Source organism: Ctenopharyngodon idella, chromosome 20, assembly GCF_019924925.1.
Source record: "Ctenopharyngodon idella isolate HZGC_01 chromosome 20, HZGC01, whole genome shotgun sequence".
NCBI lineage: Eukaryota > Metazoa > Chordata > Actinopteri > Cypriniformes > Xenocyprididae > Ctenopharyngodon > Ctenopharyngodon idella.
In genome coordinates, this window is record NC_067239.1 from 15,303,582 (window position 1) to 15,329,471 (window position 25,890).

General features: G+C 37.5%; 1 protein-coding gene across 2 annotated transcripts; it reads right to left on the reverse strand.

Annotated features, from left to right (window-relative positions):
- On the reverse strand, window positions 1–24,579 carry kita (KIT proto-oncogene, receptor tyrosine kinase a). 2 transcript variants are annotated; one of them, XM_051875721.1, is made up of 21 exons: window positions 24,414–24,579; window positions 20,145–20,402; window positions 19,120–19,404; window positions 18,135–18,274; window positions 17,267–17,435; window positions 16,761–16,947; window positions 15,686–15,801; window positions 15,066–15,180; window positions 13,016–13,200; window positions 9,023–9,129; window positions 8,296–8,422; window positions 7,718–7,822; window positions 7,185–7,295; window positions 6,951–7,089; window positions 6,781–6,863; window positions 5,927–6,057; window positions 5,008–5,130; window positions 4,036–4,147; window positions 3,853–3,952; window positions 3,613–3,718; window positions 1–3,037 (listed from the first exon to the last, which is right to left on the reverse strand). In XM_051875721.1, the coding sequence occupies exons 1-21, from the start codon at window positions 24,466–24,468 to the stop codon at window positions 2,864–2,866; spliced, it is 2,928 nt and encodes a 975-aa protein (XP_051731681.1). In that variant the 5' UTR covers window positions 24,469–24,579; the 3' UTR covers window positions 1–2,863. The 2 variants fall into 2 exon arrangements, with proteins under 2 accessions (XP_051731681.1, XP_051731680.1); XM_051875720.1 differs by having other exon boundaries at window positions 19,120–19,419.
- Window positions 24,580–25,890: the final 1,311 nt, after the last annotated feature.

Genomic DNA, 25,890 nt, shown 5'->3' on the forward strand with positions numbered 1-25,890 from the left:
TTCATGGTTTCAGTTATTTATTTACATACTGAAGTAACAAGAGCTACACACAGGATTTGCACATTTGTCTTCAAAATAAAAACTGTAAAATAAATATACAATAAAATACATTAAACAGTCTTTTCTGGGGCAAAACACCTTTCAATTATTTAAAAATGCATACGAGAACTGTAGTGACTATGCGGTCACAAATGGGATGGAATTCCTGGACCATCTGTGTCTATTTTCATGTGTTCCTCCTTTCATCGATAATGCAAACACTGAAAATACTGAAACGACAAGCAACGCTGAATATAATATAAATGCATTGAATATATAACCAACTGTACCTGCTGTGTGTCTGAAAACTGCACTTATGAATAAATGAATCAAGAGGCAAAATAATGACAGAAGATGATCATGTCAAAACAAACAAAACAAAAATATAACATACATACAAAAATATATGTAACACATGAGAGCACGTACCGTGATAACAAAACAAGAAGCAACATTTTGATTTACATTATATATATATATATATATATATATATATATATATATTATTTACATACAAGAAAAGAGCAAACAGTGATGGTATGTATGTAGCGGCTGAACATCGATTGCTTCAGCACTATAATTCAGACAATCTGAAGTTCATTAACTACAGTCGTTCTACTGGAGGAACCCATCAGTGCTCTGGCATTTTAACAGCAAATGACCTGCATTTACACATTCATACACTCTCACACAAAACACATTAGCGCAAATGGAAGCAAAAGCCAGTGCCCATCAGGAACAATGTCCTAGTGTGGCGAAAAGGAGGAGGGGGGGGGGGGGGGGGGGGGGGGGGGGGGCGGTGGAGATGGGATACGGCTGAGTTGGATCTCCCCGGCTGAGACTTTGTGGAAGTGAGACATCCGCCGGAGGAAGCAGCTGGACACAAAGAACAGAGGGAGACCTGGAAAATGAGCTACTGACTGAGTGCCCAGACTACTGATGTTTGCACAGCAATGAGTTCTGCGGTTGGTGTTGACTGAATAATTCAGTACGTAGCTCATATTTGAACAAATACTCTGCCCTTTTCCCTTTGGCGGTGGAATGAGAATATTGGCTCATCTAAGTAACAGAAAGCCGCTCTTTTTGTCCTCCATCTGAAAGCCACCTGTCTATTGGCAGATCCTTCATTGGCTACTCCTACAGAAAGCAAGAAGCCATTGGCACCCATTTCTACACAGCAGCAGCAGCTTTCTATTGGCTCAACCTTCAACAGCACGATTCTCATTGGCTAAAGAGCATAGAAAACATTTCAGGCACAACAGTTGGTGTGGTAAGTAGAAGTCAGAGTAACTGAGTCAAGTCTGTAGGAAATGATAACCCGCGATTTCCGCAAACACAAGAAGCAGAGCGACGATGCAATCTCAGAGCAGTCTCTCCTTGAAACTACCAGACCCCCACCTTACTTTTTATGCACAAAATTGGATGGAACAAAGAAGCTAGCAAAACATTTACAAATGTACAAAAGAGCACTACTCACTATGTCTTCCAGTTTCATGAAAGATAAAATGTGGAATCACTCCCATTTTTCTCTGGAATAAAGAACAGAACCGATGCTACAGAAGCTACTGATCTTTTACAGTCCACCATTATGGAACCACGTCATACATAAAACTACTCAAAGAAACATTTTCAAAGTGTTGAATCAAGATATATCTGCCATACAAATGAAAATAAACCAAATATTTTCCTTAAAACACACAGGAGAGGTGGAAGAAACTGTTTAAAGTGATCCCTAAAAGAAACACTGTCTAAAAGTTTGATACGTCAAGCTTGAATTACTGCTTGACTGGATCATTTCGCTGTCCCAAATTACATTTCCTGGAAAAGGAAAGGACAACACAAGCCAATAATATAATACTGCTATGGAACCAAAATATCGCTGAGTGTTTAAAGTAAACAATGAACTGTGATGAATTGCCTATTCGTGTCTCAACACCTTTCCTGACAGTGAACTGAAATGTGTCTTAATTTGGTCTATTTAAATGTAAAACGTCTTCCAGATTCAGCTGCCAACTGACGAAAATACTATCCCAAATACAACATGCATCAAGTAGCTTGTTTTTGGCTTGTGCAGCAGCATGATTATGCTGTCAAAATGCTTTTACAGTTTTTTACTGAGTTATTGCTGCTTATACATTTCATTTCCAAATAATGTTGCCTTTTATTTGTTTGATATTTGAATTTATGAGAGGAGTGACTCTGTTACTACTGACAGTCTGACATATGACTGAGTCATATTCAACACATAAGTTTTACAGTATCATAAAGGTGCGGCATAATGCATTTTCGGCTAAAAGGTCATCAAATTGTATGTCAAGATGTCAGAGATGTTTTGGGAAAGTCTTTGTGATCCTCATGATTTCATCTAGTCTCCGACTTGAAACAGCCTGTTTGACTCCTGTCACTTGTAAAGACTTGACTATTAGCAAAAGAAGCATTGCTGTGTTTATATATCCCATATAATAAAGCAAAGGGATTCTACAAAAAAAGGTTCAGTCCTCTTGCAGACTCACATTGAAGATATAGTACCATGGGATGATACCAGCATTGATTATTAGCTTTCTCAAAAGTTTGATGTCCCACAGTTCCAAAGAATACATGAAATGTTAATAGGAAAGCACACCATCACTGTCCTTTCTGGCAGGGGGGCTTATATACACAATCTGCGAGAAAGGTGAATGGAAAGAATACGACTGCTCTTCAATCCTAAAAGAGATTTTTGATCAGTGTTTTCCACCAAAGTCCTCATGCATGTCAGACAGCTACAGTGGAGCTAAGGCGAAGGGTCTCAGTAGATGAATGGTTTTTGCTGGGAATCAGATCTTCACACTGGAGGGTGACGTGGACCTATCCCTTCCAAGAAGACATCATTGTTGGACAACAGGGGCTGAGTGGCGGCACTGTGACTGCCCACTGAGTTTAGCCGCTGGACATGAGAACTGGATTCCTCATGAGGCCCCGGTGCAACAGGCAACCTGGAGCTGAAGTTTAAGTAAATCTGAAAAAGAGAAAAGAGATCATTTTAAAATCTACTTTAATACACGTGTCAAATTCTTAGAAATGTACTCTTTGTATTCACATTGGTTTAATATATGGATTTTTGTATAATTTAAATGACTGTAAAATGAAAACATCATGTGGTATAAAGTAAAAAAAGGAACATTTTCTTTACACTGAATATATGTGACTAATCATTTTCAAAAAAGCTTTTAAACATATTTTTCAAGTATCCAAATAAAAAAGTATACAAATGTCATGAATTATTAATTAATATCACTGTTTTTAGGGAGTCGCACAACATGACATTTCACAAACTGAACTAGCCTTGTCATTAAAAGATCAAATCTATGATATAATTTTTATATTATATCAGGACAATTGTATCTCTTACTTTTTCGACTTTTTGCTCCACCCTCCAAAAAATTAATTTAAAAAAACATGTTTATCATGTTTCAAATCATTGTATAAACTGCATTTTCAATATACTTTTTAAAAAATTAATAGATCCAAACAAAAAAAACTAGTATCATGCCATTTTGAGTGCTGAAAAGGAAAAAAATAAGAAAGACATACATGTTTGGTGCTGTCTGAGATTTGCTGTTCGATTTTCTCCACTATCTTGCTAAATGAGGGTCTCTTAAAGGGGTCGGCATCCCAGCACGAGTGCATGATCTCGTACCTGAAACAACAACACAAGTGGCGCTGGTTTTATTGGGAACATTGTTGTAATGTATAAATGGTAAATGCTGCCAGTGTCTTGTAAGATTTTATTTCTGCAGAAAGATATTTTCACTAAATACAGCTCAGACTTACATTTCACCTGGGGCAAACTCTGGTGACTCCATTCGGTATCCTTCCTTGATCATCTTATAGAATTTAGAGTCCACAGGCATTCCCGGGTAAGGACTACTCCCTATAGAAGCACATTATCAATATTTGGATTAAAAGCAGTATACCATGCCAAGTGAAAATAATTATGAGATCATTTTAACTTACCGAGGGAGAAAATCTCCCACAGCAGGATGCCATAAGACCAGACATCACTCTCAAAGGTGTACACACACTCAAAGATGCTCTCGGGGGACATCCACTTCACTGGAAGACGGGCCTGTGCAAAGAATATCCTCATTACATACATTCCTTCCTTAACAACATAGGTAGAGCATGAAAGCACGCAGTACAACACACATTACTTGAAGGATTCAGTCTGTGACTACCATAGAAATTAACAATTTACAATCAGAAGCCATGTTTGGAAGCCTCAATCATACAGTTTTGCTCTAGTTAGCAAACTGTCGACTGACATTACCTGACTTGGTTGCAGAATAAATATACAAAAAGAATACTGACTCAAAGACTATCAACACTATTGTCTAAGTTTGTTTGACTGTTTGTTGCTTTGGGCTTCTTTTAGACCATGAAACCAGGTTGCAAATTTTGGAATATAAGTCAGCTGTCTTAAAGTTGCTGGCTTGTTTTGCCCCGACCTCTTGCCAATGTAAAACATTTGGGTAATTTATGTCTAGTACATGTCTCAACATGGATAAAAGCTCTTGTATTTTAAACTGATCATTGTCATTTTTCTTTAGGTGGGTTTTCTTCACAGAAAGCTCTTGAGATAAAGCACATCCAACACCCACAGTATACACTTAAAAAGCGGGTTTGACACAATGTTGACTGACAGCCTTTTGCATCAATACAAAGAAAAAGCTTCCAATTGTAAGAAAGTGTCTTATTTATGGATTACACATTCCTTTTTCGCAGCTTTTCATGATTGTGTATAGTTAAGTTCTGGCTCCTAAATGTCAAGTGTCATGTAAGAAAACTATGATCTGTGCTTGCTTATTCACTTAATCCGATAACTACTATAGAGTGTGACAAGCAAAACCTAGTGGGAAAATCTACAAATGAAATAAGGTTAAGGCTAAAGTTGTTTATATGTCACATGTAACGACAGTTAATACTTACATTGCCCTTAACAACATAGTTTGAGTCAGTAGTGATGTCTCGGGCTAGTCCAAAGTCACAGATCTTGGCCACTCGACCTTGGGTGAGGAGAATGTTTCTGGCTGCTAGGTCTCTGTGAATACACTGCACAAACACACATACAATAAACACACATGAACAAATACTGGTCATCATACACACTAATATATGAAAGCAGAGGCAGTATAAGGGGTGGAGACGGTCCACTCAGAAAAATGAATGGGAGAAACTGGCCTGTTTAAATGAACGTCTTGCTTTTTAGCGTGATTTGAGCAAAAGTAGCTAATACAACTGTGGTCAGATTTTATTGCTAATTTGAAAACTGTTAAGGAAACTCAAGTGGTTTTTCTGAATTCTGCCTTTTGTAATTCAAGTAGGTAGAAGCTGTACTCGTATGCCTGTTATCGGCATAGAATTTAGTGGCCTGGAGGCACTACCAAAATGACCAGGCCAGGAATGTCAGGTATTTACAATAACAATGCCAATATTTAAAACCCCATTAGCAAAAAAGTGTTGAACATTCCATATTCTAAGTTAGTGTAGAGGTGCTGAAATGAAGCCACTGAAAGAAAACTCACATGCCCACTTAACAGCTTGACTAATTTAGTGTCCTTCCACTAAACTGAATACAGGACCTGCTGACCAGGTGAGGAAATGTGATATTTCTCGGCATGGTCCTCTGTGAATGAGTGTGTGCATGTGCTTGACAACATGTGTGCATTTGTGTGTGACCTTGTGTAACCCAATCCTTGACTGGGCAGAGGTAATGGAATGTGAGCTAGTGGCATTGTAGAGGAAGGGAGAGAAGATCTGCAGTATGGGATTACTGCAAACACTCGGAATATAAAACTCAGTATCCGTCAGAGAGACTGAATGCAAACAGATTTAAAAAAACACTTACGTTCTTGGATGCCAGAAAATCCATCCCTTTGGCTACTTGGTAGGAGAAGCTGAGAAGATCCTCAGTGTCCAGAGTCAAGCCATCTTCCTGCAGAATCTCACTGACGGCATCTGAATCGCTGTATGAATCACCTAAAGGGGTGAAAAATTCTGTTAAGAATAGACAAGAAGGTACAAGATACGATGAGAAAAAAAGAGATGAGTCACGACAATAAGTTAAGAAAAGAGAAGGCATAAGACACAAAGAGCTGAGACAAGATGAGAAAAGAAGGTACAAGATGAAATGAGATGAGAACAGACAAGACTAGAAGACAAGGCACAAGACAAAAGATGGAATAAGACAAGAAAAGGGACAAGAGGAGAAGGCACGAGACGAAGATGTGAGACGAAGAGATGAGAACAGATGCACAAGACAAAGAGATGAGATGACATGAGAAGAGACGAGACTAGAGAAGAGAAGAGAACAGAAAAGAAGGGACATAAGATGAGACAAAAAAAAGAGATGAGATGAGATGAGACAGAAAAGACGAAGAATATAAGAAAAGTGATAGAAGGTGTGATGAAACAAGAAGAGATGAGATGAGAAGAGCTAAGGTAAGAGAACAGATGAGAAGAGATGAGAAGAAGATAACAGACAAAAAAAGAGAAAGGATGGAGAATATATGAGACAAGAAGGGACAAGACAAGATGAGACAAAAGGTGATGAGATCAGAGAGACAAAAAGAAAAAGAAAAAGCACAAGAAGAGAAGGCATAGGACAAGACAAAATAAGAAGACATGAAATGAGACAAGAAGAGATGAGATGATAAGAAAAGAAACAAGAAGAGATGAGAAGAAACAAGACAATGATCCAACCTTTATTAAGTGATCTTCTGTTTTCTGAGGACAGAATTCCCAATACAGAGGGCTTCATGGTCATGTACCCATTCCTGCTCTCACTGTGATCAAACATGAACTCTTTTTAGTGAACCCAGAACCACTTCATACTATCATAACTAACAACCAGTTGCATTGATCCTACTCACTTTGGTTCTGGCTGCAGCATGATGTTTCTATAGTAAGAGTCTTCTCCTAGCGTAGAGAAGTAGAAGGATTCTCTCCTTCTGCGCAGGAAGTTCAACAGGTCACCAAAACAGCAGTACTCCGTTATAACTAGTGTTGGACCTGTGCAACAGACCAGTTCAGTAATGATGAACAACACAATACACACATACACATAAAAAAACTTGTAAAAATAATATCTAGCCTTAAGCTCTCACCTCCAATAGTGCAGGCACCTAGCAGGTTGACAATGTTAATATGGTTGCCAAGATAACTAAGCACCTTCAGCTCAGACATCAGAGCTTCTTTCTCAGTGGCATGAGCACTAGCTGTGGGGCAAACGACCAAGACAAATAAAAGCATAAATAAAACAACAAAAACATCACAATTTCTTTAATGTAATACATCAGAATACACAAACAATGAATGTTCCCCCAGTGCTAGTACATGGTTCCCCTTTGGTTACTGTTTTGGGAACCAATTTCTAATGTTCTAGGAACATTCTTTTTAAGTTTTATTGTTTAAAACCATAAATCAACAATCCAGAATGTTCTGGGAACCAAAAATTGTGGGTTACTGGAAATGTTTAACCTCTTTTCTTCTAATCATGCATGTCTGTGTACCTTCTGGTGTTTCATTACGCATTGTCATATTTGCTTAAATAAACACGCTGGTTAAACATGCCTTGGTGTTACTGTGCTACACATATTTCACAAGATTATGAACATGCTCTCTGTTGCTTTTTACTCACGTTTGAGCATCTTCACAGCTACGGTCATCACAGTGTCTGCTTTGGACATTCCATAAGCAGTGGCCTCCACCACCTTTCCAAATGCTCCAGATCCTAGAGTTTTTCCTGGGGATGCAGGGAAGCAAAACTGATTCAGAAAATTGATACAAAGTGAACGGATCAGTTTACTATTTCCTTATAAAGTTGTTTACAATCAATGGATCAGCCTGGAAACTGGTCCAAAACAAGTTTTCAGCTGGAACATTAACTTGTTTTTGAATCAAGTAGGTGTGGCTTTTGGGGAAGTGTGATATGCTAGATCCTGTTGGATCCTGTTTGTTGACGGATACGGCTATTCCTTCATGGGGAAGATATGACACTATGTCACAAGGCGCTAGCTATCAGTGTCAATAAACCATGCACAGTCAATGAAAAGAAGTAAAATTCAAAAGGCTTTTATGCTTTTTGGTGCATTAAATCTTAAGATTTCCAAACGCAAAGTTCAAACAAAAGTAATATTACCATGTAGAAAGATTATTTGGGATATGATTTACGAGGTCCAACAAGTCAAAGCAGACCGATTCAGGAACTTCACTCACCAAAACGCAGCTTATCTCTGGGAAACTCCCACTGGTGGTCGTATGGAAGCTGGGTGGGGTCAATGTACACATAGCTATTTCCATGAATACCCTCTATGACCTTCCACTGTATTTGGTATTTAGGTTTCTGTACGAGACAGAAATGAGTGAGGGAGAGAGAGAGAAAGAAAGAGGGATGAGGGAAGAAATAAGGAATGAGCGACGTTGCCAGACAAGCATAAACATCCTTTTTCGTTAGATCCAGTTACTGCAAGTGTAATGAGGTGCTCTGATAGACAAAAGTAAACAGAGGCCACTAATAAAAGTTTAGTATAAATGCACATAAATTATTCACAAATGTGAACAGTAATTTTATGTGTGTGCGTGTGTGTACACATATAGCCGATTGCTCCCCTGTGCAACAGTGCGAAACTGCACGGTGAAACATCAGGTCTTATGACATGCTAAGTAAATAATTTCCTTGAGTGTGTATTGTTTCACAGTTTCCCTGAAGTGTGGGAGGGCAGCCAGGTGTGACTGGTAAATTGCGTTGAATTTGAGAATCATGCTTAATATCAAATAACCAAACACAAATTACGCTAGAATAACAATAGGCTACAATATTTATAATACTATAATAAGGTGAGAAGTAAACAGTTCAATTTTGTCTCATTAATTAAACACCTCAATGAGTCAAGCATGTATTTCATGTGTTCGAAGACAAGCTATGTAATGAATGACATTTTACCTGCATGTATTTGTAGGACAGCACGATCAGGATGAGAACAAGAATAACAGCCGCAGCAACAAAACCAATGAGCAACGGTGTGAAGAGTTCATGAGGAACAGTGTTCTCTGTGAAGATTAAAACAACATACAGCGGCCATCAGAAACATGCAAGGTGCCATATGTACTCCATCAACAGCAAACCAGAAATGTGTTTCTTTTAACAAGGGATATTTAAAGGGATAGTTCACCCAAAAATGAAAATTTGATGTTTATCTGCTTACCCCCAAGTCCAAGATGTAGGTGACTTTGTTTCTTCAGTAGAACACAAATGATGATTTTTAACAACCGTTGCGGTCTGTCAGTCGTATAATGCTTGTCAATGGTAACAGAGTCAAAAAAACATGCACAGACAAATCTAAATTAAACCCTGCGGCTCGTGACGACACATTGATGTCCTAAGACACAAAACGATTGGTTTGTGCGAGAAACCGATCAGTATTTATATCATTTTTCACCTATAAAACATCACTATGTCCAACTGCCTTGCGCATCCAGTTGGTGAGGTCAGAAAACGCGTTCTGATGATGGAAGTGATGTCTCGCGCTTATACTTCAATGAGTGCGAGACATCACTTCTGTTGTCAGAGCGCGTTCAGACCTCACCAACCGGATTGACAAGCATTATACGACTGACAGACTACAACGTTTGGAGTTAAAAATCATCATTTGTGTTCTACTGAAGAAATAAAGTCACCTACATCTTGGATGCCCTGGGGGTAAGCAGATAAACATCAAATTTTCATTTTTGGGTGAACTATCCCTTCAAAATTCTGGCTGATATGAATAAGCCGATGATCATTTTTCATGTTATGGCCAATAAACAAATGTCAGACATTGTAAATCAACAATGCTTTGATAAAAAAAAAGAATATTAAAACATACTAGAAACAATGAAATATTGTACAATACTGATAATCAATATATTGTGCATCCCTACTTTTAACTCATAATGGATATAATTTGGTGTATTAATCACATTAATAATTTAACTTAATGTAATTAAATGTATTAAATGTAATTTTGTTATTTTATATATAACTGAATGTGTTTTTTTGTGATTTTCATTGCAATAACACCTTGAGATTAACTGATTTAATTTAATTTAATCGTGTTCCGCCTGTAAACTGTCCAGTTGGGAATCACTGCTCTAGACAATGTGTTTGTGTAAATAAGGCAATCTTTTACAGGCATTGACGGATAATCAATACACATGGCTCATCCCTGAGGATCATTTCTGTTAGCACAAAAAACCACAGTAGATCTGATGCTTGTCTTGGGACTTGAGCCAGAGTATCAATGGAAATAAAACACTATTATTGCACTAAGTATAGGCATTGAAACAAAACCACAGTTTTTACCCTGTTGGAATACCTATAAAACAATACATTAACATTAAAGAACCATCAATAATAATGAATAAGTGCCTCACATTGGAATTATGTCCTAAGGCCTTGCATTTAATGAGGTGTGAATAATACTCACTAATTAACTGAGGTAAAACTCTTTACTGGTGATTTTTGTGACCCACTTTTTTCACATTTTGAAACTGTAGCTGTGTTTTTTTATGTAATGTGTGTGTATGTGTTCATGTGTGTTGTGTTATTGTTTTTCTGCGCTGTTCTGAGTGGTGTAGTAAGCTCTTAAGCTATAAGAAGCTTTCTCTCCATTTCAAGTCAAAGAATGCAGACTCTGCAGGATGTAATCCCTTGTAAACCTGCCACTGGCTTTCACAGTCCTCTTCTGCTCCCTCTCTCTGTCTCTCTCTCACCCTCCATCCTTCCCCATCCATCCATCTATCATCCCACTGCATCCAAGCATACCATCAAGCCTTCCCGCAAACCACCGAACACCATAACAAAACACACTTTTTTTTGCATCTCGCTCAGCTGAGGTTGAACAGCTTTAACAGTCCAGCCTAAGGCTCATTGTCCCACTGGTTTTCCTGGATCTACTGCAGCCTAAACCTTGAGAGTCTAAACTAGTTCTTACACATCACCTAACAGGCTTTCCTGAGGCAGCTAGACTCAATTCATGCTCTCAAACCTCAAAACCTCCCGTCCAACTCCTGATGGACTCTACAAAAAGGTCAACGTTCAACTAGAGTTTTTTTTACTTCTGGCTAATTCAGTTGAGAAAATGCAAAAACAGGCAATGTAGTCAACAACTTTCACCAAAAAAAGGATAAAAATAAATAGATATAAACTAAACTGGATGTGGATGACCTTTTGTTAACCATTCTGTCTTTAACAATAATACCAGCACAAACTGGGGTGGAAAAACTTGGTGTTTTGCAACAAACCAAAACATAACCCCCCCCAAACCCTTGAGATAATCTCGAACAGTTGGTAATGCTAGGTTTACAAAAGAAACAAGATTAAGGATAAAACTCAGCACCTCTGTCTGTTTATATAATAGCCTGCATATCTCTTATCCAAAAAGTCTGCCTACACAGGTTGTGCTGGAGCAGGAGTGGTGACCTGCAAGTTGGCAGCTGGTTTAAATTTCCTTAAAAAGATGCAGCCAACAGACAATGCACAGCTGGAGTGAACGTGAGGAGATGTGCGTTTCCTTTCATTTGGTTGTTTAACCATTCCTGGGAAACCAGAAGCACCTGGGTCGAGGTCTCTGAGTCTCATTCCACTTCCTGGTTTTTATGAGATGTGTAAGTATGATGTGTAAGTAAGATGAATACTAAACATTGGGACACTGATGACTAAAAGGATTAGTTCACTTTCAAATGAAAATTACATCAAGCTTTACTCACCCTCAAGCCATCCTAGGTGTATATGACTTCCTTCTTTCTGATGAACACAATCAGAGAAATATTAATAAATATCCTGATGCATCCGAGCTTTATAATTGCAGTGAGCGGGATCAACAAGTATGAGTTGAAGAAAGTGTCTCCACATGGCTCCGGGGGTTAATAAAGGCCTTTTGAAGCGGATTGATGCGGTTGTGTAAAAAAAAATAAAAAAATCCATATTTAACAAGTTATGAAGTAAAATATCTAGCTTCCGCCAGACCGCCTTCCGTATTCAAATTACAAAAAAACAGAACTGGCGTTGCGTTAGTTAAGCTTTTTCCGTAAGTTGAATAGGGAAGGCGTAGGATGTAGCGTGATTTTTTTTGAACTGTGAGAATTTTACACTTTCTTCGTAAGTGGAATACAGAAGGCAGTCTGGCGGAAGCTAAACTTGTTAAATATGGATTTTTTTTTTTTTTTTACACAAACGCATCGCTTCGCTTCAGAAAGCCTTTATTAACCCCCCCGGAGCCATGTAGAATGTGTTTATGAAAGATGGATGTGGATGGATGCACTTTCTTGAGCTCATACTCGTTGATCACACTGCCATTATAAAGCTTGGATGTGTCAGGATATTTATTAATATTTCTCTGATTGTGTTTATCAGAAAGAAGAAAGTCATATACACCTAGGATGGCTCGAGGGAACCGAGACACACCCTCAGAGTCAACGATGGAAGAAAACCCCAAAACAAACAAGTCAACAAAATTAACAGAATATTTTCTACTAGCACACCAAAGCAAAGACACACACCCTGACCTGTGACAAATAAGCACAACCTATATAGGCCACACTGGGACAGTATTGATTTAATGGACATGTATGTGATATGCAAAGGTCCAACAAAGAAGCAGTGTCTGAATTCATAAAACCAAATCTCAGATATATTCTGGTAAAAAAACACCTCCTGTGTGACTTACTCTCAGAAGTTGCATAAAGTCAGCCAACCAGATTATACCCTGCAGATCATGAAAGTGCTTTCCAGTTTTGTGAGCAGTATGGATCAGAGGGTCAGAAAACAGACTGTAGGCAGTTCGTGGGCGGAGTCGTCTGAGGCTGAGACTTAGTAATTACTAACTTGAGTCTTCAGTCATTGTCTGAAGGGGTTTGTGTGTGTGTGTGTGAATGATTTGGGAAGTTATTTGCTCACCGCTGATAGAGAAAAGAGTGTACACGATTTCCCCATTGGCAGATGCCACACATTCAAGGGTGGCGTAATTGTTCTTGGTTATGTTCAGACGGCTCTCCACTGCGCCTTTCCCAAAGGGAGGATTTGTCATGGTTACAGTGACAACATCCTCCTCTTCCTGAGTGGCATTCAGCAAATTAGAGCACCTGAGGAGGCATGCAACACACTTGTCAATTCTTGATCTTGCACTTCTCAACAACATGTAATTACTGTGTAGAACTGATTTATGTACAACTACATTTTTTATAAATATGTGACCCTGGACCACAAAACCAGTCATAAGTCGCATGGGTATATTTGTTGCAAAAGCCAACAATACATTGTATGGGTCAAAATTATTGATTTTTCTTTTATGCCAAAAATCATTAGGATATTAAGTAAAGATGTTCCATGAAGATATTTTGTAAACTTTCTACCATAAATATATCAAAAATGTTTATTGTGAGTGGATATGCGTTGCTAAGGACTTCATTTGGACAACTTTAAAGGCGATTTTCTTAATATTTAGATTTTTTTGCACCCTCAGATTCAAAATTTTCAAATGGTTGCATCTCGGCCAAATATTGTCCTATCCTAACAAACCATACATCAATGGAAAGATTACTTATTCAGCTTTCAGCTGATGTATAAATCTCAATTTTAGAAAATTGACCCTTCTGGCTGGTTTTCTGGTCCAGGGTCGCATATTATGAATTAATTTTTATATATTTTAGTATTCATTTTCAGTTAACTTTTTTGTTCGTTTGTCATTTTTATTAGTTTTTGTTTATATTTAACTATTACTTTAAGTTTATTTTAATTCAGTTTTAGTTTTTATGTCCAGTTAGTAATTTTAATGCTTCAACTTATTTCAGTTAGTTGCAGAATTTCTCATTTTTGTTTTGAGTTTTTCATGTAATATTTATATTTTATTTAATTCAACTTTATTTCAATTAACAAAAATGTTATTTTAGTTTTCATTAACAATAATAACCCTGCTTTAAAGTCAAATTATTTGGCCATTGCAACCCATTTTGAGGAAAGATTATGAAGCCTAACATTTTTTCTTTTGAATAAAATGCACAAATGAATTGTTCACAATAAGACAAGGAGCATGTGGGGTCAATTTTCATTTCATGTAGATCTTAAGATCAAATGTTAAGAACCATTGCACATGAAAGCACATAACTTTTTTAAGTTCTAAGGATAATAATAAGCATCTCTCACTGCATTCAGGGTCAATGACAGATTTTTACTGATGTGTGTTCTTGTTTAAGAAAGCAAAATAACAAGCTGTGAATTGACAGACCTCAAGGGTCTCTCTCAAAATTAAATATGAGTGCTACTGAGTTGAATTCAAAGGTAGCTTTTAATATAAAGGCAGAACAACTAGTTTACATTTCTTATTCTGTCTCTTTATTGTTGAGTGATATCGTTAATTACTTTGTTTATCATGGTGGAAACTTCTCATCAGTGGAATGCCTGTTTGCTGAGAAAACCACCAAACCGGTGACAGACAAAGTGAGCAACACACAAACAAGATCAAAGGACAAATTGCCCTGCATGTTTATATGCTCAAATTGAAGCAGGTCATGTTATCCTGATCGGATTTGATCACCATGAGGAATTGATTGGATAAGCTTTTGACTAAGTCTGTGCTAAGGTGTTCTGACAACACTGTTATTATCCAAGAATAAACAGCCCCACGGGAGCGGCTTGTTCCCATCTTGTTGGGCGTTGTCACATGACTGATAGCAACCAATCGCTTTTGTGATGTCACAATCATGACAGAGTCAAATTGCTTATCCCCATGAATAATAGGCTAAAGCTTTGTTGTCCAATCATCAAACATCAAGTTAGCACTAAGTGGCTAATCCATGCTGCGTCACAATGTACCCTCTAATATGTTAACACTGCTCAAGGGAGGTACAGCTAATTTTTGAAAGCAACTTTTGGAGCCCATTGTACAGTACGTACCTTTCCAAGTTTGTGGGTGTATTCGAAACTAACAAAACTGTAGAAAGACACGTACCTTGAATGGGGTTGGTCACAGTAATACCACTTGATCTGAGGAGTAGGGTAACCCTCTGCCACACAGCGCACCTGTCCATCAGTCGGCCCCTCATAGGACACAATCTGTGGTTTACCTTATAGTCAAAGATTGATTCAGGGTCAGTTTTACAATTCTGGTTAGTGGGATGGATGTTTGTACAGCTGTCTATTATTCTAAAATGTAGATTAAGTGACCTAAAATGCCAGATATTAAATATTTTGCAGCTTAAAATGTGGGCCAAATGGAAGACCTGTTTGAGGAAAATGATATCTGTTTATAATGAGTGATCAATAATTCTAATAGAAAAGAAAATGATTGATAATAAATGATAGGGATAAATGTCTTATTTATGATAAATGCCAGTCATTTCATATCTGTCTTTATACCGCCTCTACTATTGTTAGTGGGCTTTAGTGGGCTTTGGCCAGGGTCTTACATAGACAATTAAGTTCTTTTATCCAGCACAATGCTCAAGAAATATGACTGATTACTACTGAACAAGAATACACACAAAAAGTCATAATCACACACTTTCTATACTATTTTCTGGCAAGTGGATATGCAAATATTTGCCATTTGCATGAAATGTTTTCACTCACTTATGACATGGACTTCGAACGTTTGATGGACAGTTGTGTCTCGGTTTGAGCATGAAAAGGTGTAAACGCCACTTTCTGACACCTTGAGACGCACTAGTTTCAGCTCGCTCGTGTAACTGTTAAATAAAGAGAAAAAAACATGAATTACCTTAAGTATCTTTTAGTTCATTGAATTAATGGAATAAAATATGGAGTATGCACAAAATGTGGGATGCACTGATAATAAAATTCTGGTCGATATTGATGAGCCAATAATTATTTTCATGTTATGGCTGATAACCTATAAACCTAAGAAAAAACAAAAACCAATCACTTTAAATGCCAAAAGTAAATTTAGGCTTCACAACAAATTATGCAATTTAAATTATGTGTGTTTTTAAAAATTAATTTAAGTAGGGATGCACCGATATGAAAATTTTGGCCGATACCGATAACCGATAATTCTTTATATTTGAAAGCCGATAACCGATATATTGGCCAATAAATCTAAATCAAAATTTTTATATAATTTTTGAGAGCCTGATTACAAAAACAAGTAAAAACAAGTCTCACCATTAAAAGCCATGTCCCAAGCACACAATTATAATGTTCTCGTTATAATTTTATGTAGCCTATATGACAGACTTGAGCTGTACGTTGCACTTGACTGTATTTTCCTTTTTGAAGTGATTTCAATCATATTTCAAGCAATTCAAAACCATCATGGCAAACAGTGCATATCTGAAGTGTCTCAGCTGAAGGAAATAATCCATTATTTATCGGCTTTAATTTATCGGCCTGATAACGATAACATAAAAATGTAGCATATATCGGCCGATACCGATATGGTGGCTGATATATCGTGCATCCCTAATTTTAAGTGAGCGTTACATGATGGCAAAGATGATCTAAATATAAAAACAGGGTAAATGAGCAACACAATTAAATAATATACAATATTGACGAATATTACCAATAATAATATTAAAAAATAACTAATATTGTCTAGATAACTGATATGGTAGCAATATGATATGCATCCCTAGCAATTGCTACATATGAAAAACAATAATTGTTAGCAGTAATAAAATCATACCTATTCCCATGTGACCGGCTGGTAATGACATGATCAGTAGTATTGGTTAGTTTTACAACACCGTAGCTCCAGGAAAACGTACGAGGCTTTGGGTAAGCGTCCATTACCACATGCAGGGACAGACTTTCTCCAGCGCGCACTCTCTTAGTGCTGTTATTCACACTTGTTATGTTAATAAAGCCTTTATCTACATACACAAACACATAAAACATAATTTTATTCTTTGAAACAGCATAGCTATTGAGACTTAATAAAAAGTCTCATGATTGTTTGGTAATAATTTATTTTAGTGTCCTTGTTACATACTGTGTTACATGTATACTTACTGTAACTAAAATGCAACTAACCTAAACCAAACAATAACCATATAGTAAGTACATGTTGTTAATTAATATTACTCAATACTTAAATGTATAGTTACACTGTAATAAAAAACACACCTTAAAATAAAGTGTAACTGATAGTTTTTTAAATTGAAAAGGGTATTTGAAACAACAGAGACCTACCATAGATGTCGACCCAGACCCGCTCTGTACTGGTCCCTCTTTCATTCATGGCCTCACAGTTGTAACTCCCTGCATCCTGCACTGTCACAGACCCCAGGCTGAGGATGGCGGTCCTCACGTGAGAAATAGGCTCAGTCAGGAGACGTGAGGTCAGCTGAACTGACGGTTGCTTGGCACATGCAGAAAGAAAACAGACACAAAGCTGATTGGGCAACTCTGGAGAGATGAGGCATAAACCCTGTCTTTGGTTAAGTGCTTGTGGTTGTCTATATGTGTAGGTGTGGCTGTTTTTATAATCTTTATATGAAACAAAGTATGTTATTCATATCTCCAATTTCAGTCACTGATACCAGTTTAATCTCAATGCGTAAACAGAAGATATGTTTCTATCTATCTATCTGCATCCTGTTTGCTACCTCAATTCATATCCAAATCAAAATTCAGAACTTAAACAGGAATTTAAATGCCATTCTCAATTCACTTCTGAATGACACTCAACCCTGCTGGCAACCATATTCTGCTGCTTTGTAAACATGATCACAGAGAACTTTGAGGTGCACCTTCAACCACACAAGATCCAGTTTGCCTCTGGGCATAACATCAAGTACAAACATCATTTAAAGTCTCATCCTCAGTCTACAAACACTAATTGATCATGGGTACATATTACCACATTAAGGTAAACTGGGACATGCACCCATACCTACTGTATGTTTTTCTATAAGTACGCTTTTGTAAACAGGTTTTACTTGATTGAAATGGTTGCTGTGTTCAATAAAGCCTGAAGTATGTAGAGTATATATGTGTGTTGTGATCATGAAGAGTGTCATGGTGTGCTCAGGTGAGAGCTGGTTAGTTTGTGTCTTACCACTCCACGTGGAGCCTTCCAATTGATTTTGATGTCGCTGTTGACATTTGAGGTGGAGCAGGATAGGGAGAGTTTTTCCCCCCGGGTGAGCAGCACTCTTTGAGGCTGACCCAGTGTGATCAGAGGAGGCGCGTCTGGAACTAAAAGCAAAGAAGTATGATGCATTGTATCAAAGCAGCAAGAACGTGTGGGAAAGGAAGAACAAGCTACAGTGGGGTAACATAGACATGCACATGTCTGGTGTCAGTGTGTTTCCTCTTGTTATATTTATTAGGGCTGGCAATCAATGATTTTTTTAATCAAACGAATTAAATCATATGGCGATTAATTAATCAATAAATATTGAAATGCCCCTAAAATAAAAACATTACAAAAATAGTCTATAAACGACCATTCAAAAGTTTGGGGTTGGTCAGATTTTGTAATGTTTCTGAAAGAGGTCTCTTATGCTCATCAATGCTGCATTTATTTGATCAGAAACAGTAATATTATAAAATGTTATTACAATTTAAAACTTTCAGTGTCTTTAGTATCACATGATCCTTCAGAAAGCATTCTAATATGCTGATTTGGTGATCAAGAAACATTTCTTATTATTATCAATGTTGAAAACATAATTTTTTTTTCAGGATTCTTTGGTGAATAAATAGAAAGTTCAAAAGAACAGTATTTATTAGAAATAGAAATATTCTGTAACACTGTAAATGTCGTTACAGTCACTTCTGATCAATTTAATGCATCCTTGCTGAATAAAAGTACAATATTAATTTCTCTTTCCAAACTTTGAACGGTAATGTGTGTACCCCATCTGCTTTGAACGCATGAACTTATCCTGTGTGAATGCCTCCTTGCTCATTCTCTGCTGCCCATTCTTAGGAAGATGGCACTTCAAGCTTGAATTAATTTGCATTAAAAACATTTTTAAAGAAAATTATGCTAAATTGACAGCCCTAATATTTATAAATGTCTCTCTTTTTTTCCTCACCGAGGCGGACATTGAGTTGATATTGTCCGGATTTAACCGTGGTGCCTTCTAGAGTCCCGACACAGACGTAACATCCCTCAAAGTCCTTCCTAACATCATCCAACATCATGCCCGTCTCAATACTGGATGAATATCGCAGGCTGTTGGGGAGCGGCTGTCCGTCGCATTTCTGCAGGTGCAACTCTGTCATACTTGGGTCTGTAGCCAAGCATGGGATCATGGCCGTGTCTCCTTCTCCCGCAACAATGTCAAACACGATGCTCCTCCTGAAGGGATTTTCAGGATCTGCTGAGAGGAATGCTAAATCAAAAACCAATGAAACACAACCAAGGGGGCTTAGATCATGACATTACAGCTCAGAGAAAGAGAAAGAGTGTCACAAAAAGAGTGAAAGTGAAAACTACCCTCCATCATACCTAATAAACAAATACAAATAACCCACATCTGCAGTGTTAACATTTGTAAAATGTAAATCTGCCCACTGCCAAAACTGCCAGGAATCAATATGAAGATTTCACTATATGGGATTATAAGAACATGCATTAAATAACACATGACATTGATGTATATATTAAAGGCCATGCAGCCAACAGGTGAATACAGACAGCTGGGTATTTAGGGCACCTAAAGTGTGTTTTTGGCACAATATGGAACCACAGAGGAAGATGAGAGGTGTGTGTTCATAGAAAGAGAGGGAGAGTGAGAGTGAAAGACAAAAATGAAGCATGAAAAGTGTTAGAAAGTACTACAAGATTATGCAAACACATGTAACATTGCAAACAGTCTGTCTATACAGTACCTCTATTACTATACAGTATCTAATCATACTATTGCCAACAGGCTTGTACAAACATAAAATATACAGTAGCTGCACTCACATAAAGATATAACAGACAAGATAGACTCTAAGACACATAAAGGAGGGTTCAAGAATTCTTTAAATACTGCCCTACAGACATGTCACTCAGCCCAGACAATTTATTACAACCAATTAAAATACTCCTAAATGCAAAAGGCTGACTTACCTTTTACATACACATAGATGGAGCTCTTTTCACCAGACTCCTCACGGCATGAATATTTGCCCATGTGTTGAGGGCCTGCTTTGCTCACTTTAAGAACTGTTAGTTGACCCTGCCTTTGTTCCTCCTTTAGGGTTCGCATGGGACGGTCTTCTCGCAGCCAGTGCACTGAACTGTTGCTCTGACAGCGCAAGCTGAAGTCGCTGTTCTGTGGTACTGTGAGCCAGGGTCCGTCTGGGGTGATAGTGGGCCTGGACCTGCCTGAGAGGAAACGAGAATGTGAACATAAATGAAGAAGAAAAGATAAAGAAGTTCTGATAAACTTACAAGAGGATAGATTATTTATAAAGTTAACATGACTTAGGTTATTTAACATAACAAGTAAAGAGTCAGTGTACACAGCTGGTACCTCTGCAGACTTCATTATATTTTGTCAAATGCATTTGACTCGCCAGTATAAAAAACAACAACGCTGATATACAAAATATACCAAGCACATACACATTTATACACACATACAAATCAAATCCCTCTCAAGTTGCATAAATGACAGTTAAGAGTGTGAAATAGACAGTTTCACAACTTAACAAATCCAAAAAAGTATGTCTTCCGAGTTCCTCTCATACTAATTTCTCTGGAAATGGCAATTTGACTTTAGACAATTTTACAGAAGCTCTTAAAAAGTCTACATGGGTGGGGGAATCCTTAGTTGTGTTAGATTTTTGGATAGTATAGCTTCATTCTCCATTCAAAGTGCTACATTGCCTTATACAGCGAGCTACAAGGCTTAAAAGCAACAGATTAGTGTTTTAAACTAACAAAAGAATCGTTATCCTCCCCCTTATGACTGGGAGAATAGTGAAGAAGTGAAGAAAAAAGTAAAGAATGAAAAAGACGAAAATACTCAAACCGAAAAATTCTATGTAGCACGACAGTAAAACTATAAATGATAGTTTTATCTAATATATACCAGTACATTGAAAAAGTAATGGTGTAGGATTTACATTGAAACAATTACATTTTAAAATAAAAAGACTAAAATAGTATTTTCTTGTAAAAACACTCCAATAATCTTTTTTTAGTGTTCAATTTCTAAAATGAAACAATAAAAATAAAAATATATATTTAATAATAAAAGTGTGAGCAGAGACCATGCACATAGATATATGGTGAATGTGATTTCACCAAGTACATGTTCCTGGATCAACATCTTTGTTGATCCTGGAACAACATTCCAATCAACCAATCAGATTTGAGGGACAGGTTTACAGTTTATGTGAAGTCTCGGCTTAAGGAGCAAGAGTAAGCAGTGAGCAAGGGCAAAAGTGCAAGTAAACATCTCTTTGGCAGGTAAAAGATCGCATGGATACTTAAAGATTATGTAGTAATAATAATGTGTACTCTTGGTTCCTGGTAACTGGTAAATACTGTGTTTAAAGCTGTCATTGCTTTCTGCAGTTTTGATGGATCTAGGCAATCACAATGGCCCTTAATTTAATGCTGAGAGGTGGAACAACTTAAATGTGAAGGAAAATGTTATGTTTTGTTCAAAACGTGTTCAATAAAACAAATATGACATTTTTGCATCTACTTGTTTTTTCCCCCTGTTTATAAGAACCTTTCTTTAGTTTCTGAGAATGTGAGGGACAAGGGGGTTGGGGGCATGCAATGGCTTCCATGGTTGCTTCAGGCTAAAATGAGATAACATGATAAAACGTAAACTGTGGTTTAGCCTGATGAGTAGTTTGCTTAAATGCAAACTGTCACTGTATACCAAGAAAAAAGCATCTGCAAAGTCAGGTGTTCTTCCAGAGAAAAACAGAACCGTTCATGTTGATTTATTTTCTCCAGTGATCCGAACACTGTCAACATCAAAAGGACAAATAAGAATCACTGCATGAAAGCCTACAGAAAAAAACAAAACAAAAAGACAATAACGAGACTAACGCTGGTCACGCATACACATAGCACCTCACAGTTTCTCTGGTAAATATTTAAACCATGCAGAGAGAGCTTAATTACGCCATTACGACAACATTGAACAAAGCTGATGTAAAGGTAAAGGAGCTAATGATGCTTGATAAAGATTGTTTGGGCCTAGTTGCAACGGATCCCCATTCAGCCTTTCCCCCCCAAATGTTTGTTTTTCTCCATATTCCAATTTTCCAAACCTCGCTATTTCTGACTCTCTCTGAAAAATATGTATTTTGTAACTTGCGATTCCGTCGTCAGCCACAAGGGGCACCCACCCGAAAACAGCACCACCTCCCCTCATACACCCACCAGAATGCTGACCTCTGGGCGAGATTACTATATTTCAAACAATGTATATCAGAGCACTCTACTGTTAACTAGCCTATGGATATTTCCATGTAAACGATTTTCTCATGGCTGTTATGTGAAAGCCTGTAGCGCTATGTGTTTGAAGGAACCCGATGCAAAAATTCACTTGAGCGCTGAAGCCCTCTGGCGTTACAAAGCTGATCTTCAGACTCATGCCAAAACCACACCAAAACCGCATGTGTTCAGTATTGTCCACGCTCACTTTAAACCTGGTCATTTGAATTGTTTCATAATAAGGCTTGGACAACATAACCGGGTTTCTCCCTTGTCTCCAAACACAATAACACATTGTGGTGGAATTTAAATGATTGAAAACCAAAGATTTTTCCACCCAAAAAAGGAAAGCTATGTTCCTTTTTGGAAACTTAAATTTATCAAATAAAAAGAACATTATTATAGCAATTGAAAACTGTAGGACAAGTGTCATCTTTGTTTCGAAGCACGAGTTATACAAGGATAAAAGTCTGAACACATGATGCGCAATGGTCAGTTAACAGATGCAGTCCAGCTAATGACTCGCCCCTCATCTTTCAGAACATCCAGAGCTTATCTGAGCACTACAAAAGACCATCTGATACGTCCATGAGGTGCCAGCAAACGCAGGCAAAAAAGTCAAGTTGCAGCATGCAAAACAACTTCTCTGGCTTTTAGGAAATGGCATGGAATTACCCATAATTTACATATAACAGATGATAGGAGAAGAGTAACATTAACTGCAAATGAAAACCCATACTGACGCACCTTTTAAGAACTGTAGTACCTGTTCCAACAGAGTTTAACCTTACAGAACCATTTCAATACCACATCAAAGTACTTGGGGCTCAATAAGTTGAGCGCGCAAGCCTGCTTTTGGCGACACAGTCAAGAATACGTCTTAAACATTTCTTTCATAGACGCGTGACGAGAATCTCTAATTAAGCGCTTCAAAAACACACGACTTGTTTTACTGATCCTAACGTAAAGTGCTCGAGCTGCTCACTGTTGCTATGGCTACCTCCTCTGATGAACGCGATTTGTTTGCCGCTTTTTAATGAAAAGTTTCTTAACAATATATGTATAACTGAACATGTTTAATATTCTGTATGACCCGCAAATTATTTTTCGAAACCTTTTGGTGGGGGGGTTCAATCCTTGCTTAGGAGAGTCAACCCCCCACGTTGTTCATACCATGCCATTATATCTGAACTATATAAAGTTAATAATGTCAAAGTGCGATTTTTTTAGCGTCTACAACTCTTTCCTTCTCGTCTCTCACTAATTATACCTGAAACAAGCTTCGTATTCCTACACTTGACGCGGAGACAGGCACGCGCGAGCTTGATGATAAATAATTGAGAGCAGCGCGCGAGGATCGGCTTTACTTTACATTCTCACCTGCAGCTCTCCGGTCAGTATCTTGTTTCAATGATCCTGTAACCGCTTAAATTGCTGGTATAGAGACTCCACACGGTAAGTGAATAGGATATGATTCACTGGGATTATCAGTGGAAATTCTCGTGTTTAATTTTCTGTGAACTGGAGAAGTAAAGGAGTTCTGCACTGACAGAACGTGGACCGAGGTGCGAAAGCTCCTTATGTGTAGAGTGATATTCATTATGAGGGAAAATAAGAGAGCACACATGGGGTCGTCTAGTGATAACAGCCAAAATTTTGATTCTATAAAGAGCCTACATGAACCTAGAGGAGTTATAAAAAAAAAAAAAGAAAAAGCAACAGGTCCATACATTATTCTCTGAAGGTAGCCTAATCTGTTTTGTTTCGAGTAAGAATAATTCAACAAGGCTGCCTCACCGACTCGCCTCTAAAGGTGTATACAGCAAGTGCAATGTAGGCTACATCCCTACTCTTCAACTTTCTGGAATCTTTCCTCTAAACTTGGAAAACAAAGTGAGACCATAAAGGACCAATAAATGATAAAAGTCGTCCTACCTGGTTGGACGATTAACTGCAACAAAACGGTAAACAGAACGCAGTGATATTCCATTGTTATAATTCCATCTATCTCATGTGTGTTGGTAGTCTTGGAGCTCGATAATACCGCGGAACGGTCGCCAGCTGAGCGATCACCCCGCCTTAAAGGGCCAGCGTTGTTTTCTACCTTGTACTCTGCGCGCGGGTCATGCGGAACGACGAGCGAACGTGGGCGGGGACAGGGAGGTAACATCAACAGTAATAGCACTAGTCATACCTGAGACACACAAAAGAGGTTACTAGTGCCACAGTGTGACACGTGGCTTGTCAGAAGAAACTCTAAATTGCCCATAACAAACTATGATAACTGTGAAAAGGGGTTATCTAAGTGATTTATCAGTGTCCTTCAGATTCAATAAAAAGGTCCTCTGCTTCTGTTAAGGCTGATTTGGCATAGATTCACAACACAAACGAAAACATTTAAATTGTTACAGTCCTGCATGGAATGTTATTAGAGCAGAAAAATCCCAGTTGTCTTTTTCCAGTTAAAAAAAAGGATTGCTTATCAATTGTTTTACAAAAATAATGACACATTATCTTATCTCAGGCAAGCAATATTATTTACAGCATGAGGTGATAGGTGAGGTTGTATGTCTGTTGTACAATCTTTTTCATAAAACACATTGATTTATTTCACTGTTATCACTAAATGTGACAAACAAATTGTGGTATTATTAGTTTTGGAACCAGCAAGATGAGTCTCATCTGTGCAGTACTCTCTTGCTACTTTAATTTGGATGAGAATGAAGAGAAATGAAGAAATGAGAGTCAATTGAATGAGTATTCTTATGCTTTTATTATTGATTATCTTGTTTTAGATGCTCTATTAAAGACAACACTGAGTCTCACTATTCTTGTCATTCTAACTTAACCCAAGACATTGTGATCGCTGTGACACCCCTGACCTCCCGTTCAACCCATTTACCCCTATTTCTCGATGACTCTGTAGCTAGGAGTTTTAACAAAAATATTTTGTTTTTGCTGTATTCCCACTCTTCCATATATCTTGTGATTTGTCATCATTCCAACCTCTGAGATAAACACATTCGTTGTTTTCTTTTAAAATCAATATTGAATCTGAAATTAAACTGCTCAAGTTCAACAAGGCAAATAAACCTTTAGGGAAGTAAAATGTATTGACTTTGAATGATTCTTGAATTTTACTGACAATGACGCCAACAACAGAACAAAACACAAAAACAAAAGTAAAAAAAAAATGTAATTAATTTATGACTAGCAATAGGGAAATAATCTAGTAACACTTCCACATTCTGTGTCAGCAAAGACTCAATAAACTTGCTACATAATTACACTATACTTAAATGCCATTGTAATGTAAAATATTTCCATAGTTGGTTGATTTAAGACATTGCAATGGCATTTCCTATTGCACATTAGAAAAACAATCAATACAGCACGTTTCAATTTTCATTAT

What these genes read in the sequence shown, in the direction of transcription:
- kita (XM_051875720.1), bottom strand. Translation starts at nt 24,468, where the DNA reads ATGGAATATCACTGCGTTCTGTTTACCGTTTTGTTGCAGTTAATCGTC. An exon ending in TGTCCTACAAATACATGCAG is followed by an intron (nt 8,423 to 9,022) that starts GTAAAATGTCAT and finishes TGTCTCGTACAG; the next exon opens with AAACCTAAATACCAAATACA. An exon ending in AGCTGTGAAGATGCTCAAAC is followed by an intron (nt 7,296 to 7,717) that starts GTGAGTAAAAAG and finishes TTTGCCCCACAG; the next exon opens with CTAGTGCTCATGCCACTGAG.